At 66.2% G+C, this 6,282-nt stretch overlaps 1 protein-coding gene across 1 annotated transcript; it reads right to left on the bottom strand.

Annotated features, from left to right (window-relative positions):
* Window positions 1-2,357: 2,357 nt before the first annotated feature.
* CALM3 (calmodulin 3) lies at window positions 2,358-6,168 on the bottom strand. Its single transcript, XM_075490081.1, has 6 exons — window positions 6,031-6,168; window positions 5,082-5,112; window positions 3,808-3,951; window positions 3,614-3,720; window positions 3,400-3,535; window positions 2,358-2,780 (listed from the first exon to the last, which is right to left on the bottom strand). The coding sequence occupies exons 1-6, from the start codon at window positions 6,031-6,033 to the stop codon at window positions 2,752-2,754; spliced, it is 450 nt and encodes a 149-aa protein (XP_075346196.1). The 5' UTR covers window positions 6,034-6,168; the 3' UTR covers window positions 2,358-2,751.
* Window positions 6,169-6,282: the final 114 nt, after the last annotated feature.

Raw genomic sequence — 6,282 nt, 5'->3', positions numbered from 1 at the left:
GACACACACGTCCCCAACACCTCACGCACCCCCCCCCAACGCCCCACGCGCACCCCAACAGCCCATCCCCAAACGTCAGGCGGACGCAGCCAGTGCAGCCCAGCTACACCCCAAGTTGCACTCCGGCTACACCCCTGCACCCCAACTACACCCCAGCTGCTCCCCTAAATCCCAGCTGCACACCCACAGCCCTACTACACCCCCGCTACACCTCAACTACCCCCCAACTGCACCCCAAACACACCCCTGTCCCCCAACTACACCCCAACTACACCCCAACTACACCTCAACTACACCCATACACCCCAACTACACCCCAAACACACCCCTGTCCCCAACTACACCCCAAGTACCCCCCAACTACACCCCAAACACACCCATCTCCCAACTACACCTGAACTACACCCCTACACCCCAGCTACACCCCAAATACACCCCAAACACACCTGTCCCCCAACTACACCTCAACTACAGCCACACACCCCAACTACACCCCAACTACACCCCAACTACACCCCAACTACACCCATACACCCCAACTGCACCCTGAGTATACCCAACTGCACCCCAAACACACCTGTCCCCCAACTACACCCCAAGTACCCCCAACGACACCCCAAACACACCCCTGTCCCCAACTACACCTGAACTACACCCCAAATACACCCCTGTCCCCAACTACACCCCAACTACACCCATGTGCCCCAACTGCACCCTGAGTACACCCAACTGCACCCCAAACACACCCGTCCCCCAACTACACCTCAACTACAACCACACACACCAACTGCACCCCAACTACACCCCAAGTACACCCAGCTACACCCCAAATACACCCCTGTCCCCAACTACACCTCAACTACACCCATACACCCCAACTGCACCCCGAGTACACTCAACTGCACCCCAAACACACCTGTCCCCCAACTACACCCCAACTACACCCCAAGTACCCCCAACTACACCCCAAACACACCCCTGTCCCCAACTACACCTGAACTACACCCCTACACCCCAGCTACACCCCAAATACACCCCTGTCCCCAACTACACCCCAACTACACCCATGTGCCCCAACTGCACCCCGAGTACACCCAACTGCACCCCAAACACACCCGTCCCCCAACTACACCTCAACTACAACCACACACCCCAACTACATCCCAAGTACACCCAACTACACCCCAAACACACCCCTGTCCCCAACTACACCCCAACTACACCCATACACCCCAACTACACCCCAAACACACCCGTCCCCGAACTACACCCCAAATACACCCAGCTACACCCCAAACACCCCGTCTCCCAACTACACCCCAAGTACCCCAACTACCCCCCAAACACCCCCGTCCCCCAACTACACCTCAACTACACCCCTACACCCCAGCTACACCCCAGCTACACCCCAAACACCCCCCTGTCCCCAACTACACCCCAACTACACCTGAACTACACCCCTGCACCCCAGCTACACCCCAGTCCCCCAACTACACCCCAAATACACCTGAACTACACCCCTACACCCCAGCTATACCCCAAACACACCCCTGTTCCCCAGCTACACCCCTACACCCCAGCTACACCCCAAACACCCCCTGTCCCCCAACTACACCCCAACTACACCTGAACTACACTCCTGCACCCCAGCTACACCCCAACTACACCCCAAACACCCCAGTCCCCCAACTACACCCCAACTATACCTGAACTACACCCCTGCACCCCAGCTACACCCCAAACACACCCCTATCCCCAACTACACCCGAACTACACCCCTGCACCCCAGCTACACCCCAACTACACCCCAAACACCCCAGTCCCCCAACTACACCCCAACTACACCCCAACTACACCCCTACACCCCAGCTACACCCCAAACACCCCCCTGTCCCCCAACTACACCCCAACACGAACGAACGCCCCCAAAAACCTGCACGACCACGCACCGCTGCGCTGCCCCGGCACCCCCAAACCCACCCTCCCCCCCCCCGTGCGGGGGGGGGGCCCCCGGCGTCAGGGCCCTCATTAGGGCCCCTCGTTACAGCGCCTCGTTAAGGCCGCGGGAACTGCAAAACCAGTGGTTTATTTCACAGCTTCGGCCGCCCGCAACAGCGCCCAGACGGGGGAGGAGGGGGACGCCCAGACCCCCCACTTCCCCCCCCCCCCCCCCCCAAACACCCCAAAAACCAGGGCCTGGTCCCGGCCCCCCCCAATCCCCCCAAAATGCCCCAAAACCAGGGCCTGGTCCCACTTCCCCCCCCAAGGCCCAAAATCCTCCCAAAATACCCCAAAAACCAGAGTTTGGTGTGCCCCCCCCCCCGCCCCCCCAAAAGGACCCCAAATCCCCCCAAAATGCCCCCAAACCAGGGCCTGGTCCCAGTGCCCCACACCCGGGGATCCCCAACCCTCCTGAGACCCCAAATCCCCCTGAAACGCCCCCAAAATGTTCTCCTGGGGCACAGAGGGTCCTGCTGCGCCCTGGGGAGGGGGACCCCGGATCTGCCCCGGACCCCCCCAAACCCCCTATGGGGAAATGGGGTCCCCCCATGCCCCCCCCCAAAGCCCCTATGGAGGATTTGGGGTCTCTCTGTGCTGGGGGGGGGTTCCCTCACCCCCCCGAGCCCCCATGGGTGCCCCCGAATGGTGGGTTTGGGGTGCAGGGGGGGACCCGGGGACCTCTTGGTGGCAGGGACAGGCGGTGGCAGCGGGGGCGGGGGGGGGGGGGGGTCCCGGTGGCCTCGTGTCCCCTCACTTCGCCGTCATCATCTGCACGAACTCTGCCAGGAGAGAGGGAGGGTCAGTGGGGACGGGGACACGGCAGGGACACGGTGGGGACAGGGACACGGTGGGGACAGGGACACGGTGGGGACACAGCAGGGATGGAGACACGGCACGGACAGGAACACGGCAAGAACAGGGGACACATTGGTGACAGAGACACAGCAGGGACAGGAATGGGGACAGGGGACACTGAAGAGCCCGTGGGGACGGGGGACACGGCAGGGACAGGGGACACGGTGGGGTCCCCAGAAAGAGGTGACACAGTGGGGTCTGGCCGCTTGGAGATGGGGGAACGTGGTGGGATCCCATGTCTGCGGTGACAGGAAACACGGACGCTGTCCCCATCCCCATTCCTGTCCCTGCCGTGTCCCTGTCCCCAACACAGGGCTCTTCTCAGGGGTGACAGGGGACACGGCGGTGTCCCAGTCCGGTGGTGACAAGGGACACGGCGGTATCCCAGGCCAACGGTGACGGGGAACGCGGTGTGGCGCCGGGGGATGAGGAGCCCCGCGGGTGGGTGCCAGCGGGGTCCCACTGGGTGCCAGCGGGGACTTGTGGGTGACAGAGGAGACACCGGGTGACAGCGGGGACCCCCGGGGTGACAGCGGCGCTCACCCTCGTAGTTGACCTGTCCGTCGCCGTCGATGTCGGCCTCTCGGATCATCTCGTCCACCTCCTCGTCCGTCAGCTTCTCCCCCAGGTTGGTCATCACGTGCCGCAGCTCCGCCGCGCTGATGTACCCGTTCCCGTCCTGGGGTTGGGGACACGGCGGTGACACCGCTGCCTCGCCCGTCCCCCCCGTCCCCATCCATCCCCGTCCCCGTCCCACCTTGTCAAAGACGCGGAAAGCCTCGCGGATCTCTTCCTCGCTATCCGTGTCCTTCATCTTCCTCGCCATCATGGTGAGGAACTCGGGGAAGTCGATGGTGCCGTTGCCTGGGGGCGAGGGGACGAGGGAGAGACGGTGAGCGGGGGGGGACGCGAGGGGACGCGAGGGGACGGGCGGGGACGGGCGGGGCTCACCGTCGGCGTCCACCTCGTTGATCATGTCCTGCAGCTCGGCCTCGGTGGGGTTCTGGCCCAGCGAGCGCATGACGGTGCCCAGCTCCTTGGTGGTGATGGTGCCGTCCCCGTCCTTGTCGAAGAGCGAGAACGCCTCCTTGAACTCTGGGGACCGTCACCGCGGGGACGGGGTCACGCGCTGTCACCAGCGGGGGCCGGGGACAGCCGGGGGGAGGGGGGGGGGGGATATGGGGGGGGCCCCAGCCACGCACCCGTGTCACCCCGACGGCCCGTGGCCCCTCTGCGTGCGCTGGTGCCGCGCCTCTGACACCCCAGTGTCCCCTCCTGGGTGTCCCAGTGTCACCGCGACACCCCAGTGTTCCCTCCTGGGTGTCATGGTGTCACCCTGACACCCCAGTGTCCCCTCCTGGGTGTCCCAGTGTCACCCCAACACCCCAGTGTTCCTTCCTGGGTGTCATGGTGTCACCCTGACACCCCAGTGTCCCCTCCTGGGTGACCCAGTGTCACCCCAGCACCCCAATGTCCCCTCCTGGGTGCCATGCTGTCACCCAGACACCCCAGTGTCCCCTCCGGGGTGTCCCACTGTCACCCCAGCACCCCAGTGTCTCCTCCTGGGTGTCCCAGTGTCACCCCAACACCCCAATGTCCCCTCCTGGGTGCCATGCTGTCACCCAGACACCCCAGTGTCCCCTCCTGGGTGTCCCAGTGTCACCGCAACACTCCAGTGTCCCCTCCTGGGTGTCCCAGTGTCACCCCAACACCCCAATGTCCCCTCCTGGGTGTCCCAGTGTCACCGCGACACCCCAGTGTTCCTTCCTGGGTGTCATGGTGTCACCCTGACACCCCAGTGTCCCCTCCTGGGTGTCCCACTGTCACCCCAACACCCCAGTGTCCCCTCCTGGGTGACCCAGTGTCACCCCAGCACCCCAATGTCCCCTCCTGGGTGTCATGCTGTCACCCAGACACCCCAGTGTCCCCTCCTGGGTGTCCCAGTGTCACCCCAACACCCCAATGTCCCCTCCTGGGTGTCCCAGTGTCCCCACAACACCCCAGTGTTCCTTCCTGGGTGTCATGGTGTCACCCTGACACCCCAGTGTCCCCTCCGGGGTGTCCCACTGTCACCCCAACCCCCCAGTGTCACCCCCCCACCCTGCTGTGTCCCCCTACCCCACTGACCCCCCCAGTGTCCCCCCCCCTCCCCAGTGCCTCCCCCCCAAGTGTCGTGTCCCCCCCAGGGCCCCCTTCCCCCGTTGTCACCCCCCGTGTCCCCCCACCTGCGATCTGCTCCTCGGTGAGCTGGTCAGCCTGGGGAGGGGACACACGGGTGAGGGGGCACCCATGGGACCCCCAGCACCCAACACCCGCTGGCACCCACAGCCCCCGCGAGCCCCCCCAGCACCCACAGCTCCCCAACACCCCCCCAGCCCCCCAACACCTCCACAACCCCCCAACACCCTGACACCCCCCCAACACCCCTACGGCCCCCCAACAGCTCCACAGCCCCCCAACAGCTCCCAGCACCCACAGCCCCCGTGAGTCCCCCCAGCACCCACAGCCCCCCAACACCCCGACACCCCCCAGCACCCACACCCCCCCAACACCTCCACAGCCCCCCAACACCCCCACGGCCCCCCAGCACCCCCCCAGCACCCACAGCCCCCCAACACCCCCCCAGCACCCACAGCCCCCCAACACCCCAACACCCCCCAGCACCCACAGCCCCCCCAACAGCCCCACGGCCCCCCAACACCCCCCCAGCACCCACAGCCCCCCAACACCCCAACACCCCCCAGCACCCACAGCCCCCCCAACACCCCTACGGCCCCCCAACACCCCCCCAGCACCCACAGCCCCCCAACACCCCAACACCCCCCAGCACCCACAGCCCCCCCAACACCCCCACGGCCCCCCAACACCCCCCCAGCACCCACAGCCCCCCAACACCCCAACTCCCCCCCAGCACCCACAGCCCCCCCAACACCCCCACAGCCCCCCAACCCCCCGACACCCCCCAGCACCCATAGGCCCCCCACCGAACCACCGGTAACCCGTTGTCATAGCAACCCAGTGACACCTCCCCCAGCAGCCCCTTGGTCGCCATAGCAACCCTGGTGGCCCCCCCCGCCCCATAGCAGCCCCTTGGTCGCCATAGCAACCCCGGTGGGCCCCCCCCGCCCCATAGCGCCCCCCGTCGCCATGGCGACGCCGGTGCCGCCCCCTGACCATGGCGCTCCGGTGGCGGCGGGAGGCTCCTGCGGCCGCGGCACCGCGGATCCCTCCGCTGGCCCCGCCCCTCTCGCAGGCCCTGCCCCCGTCAGGGCCCGCCCCCGGCGGAAGGATCCCACTCGTTCGCTGTGCGCCGCCGCCTCATTGGCTGGGGAGGGCGCGGCGGGCTGAGAGCGCCGCCCTGATTGGTCGCCGCTGAGCCGCAATGCGCCAAGGCGGCCGCGGGCGGAGGAAGACCCGGAAGAGGGC

The sequence above is a fragment of the Mycteria americana genome, unplaced genomic scaffold (genome assembly GCF_035582795.1).
Source record: "Mycteria americana isolate JAX WOST 10 ecotype Jacksonville Zoo and Gardens unplaced genomic scaffold, USCA_MyAme_1.0 Scaffold_43, whole genome shotgun sequence".
In the NCBI taxonomy this organism is placed as follows: domain Eukaryota; kingdom Metazoa; phylum Chordata; class Aves; order Ciconiiformes; family Ciconiidae; genus Mycteria; species Mycteria americana.
Note: the sequence above shows the minus strand (reverse complement) of the source record. Positions and strands in the feature narration are given on the sequence as shown.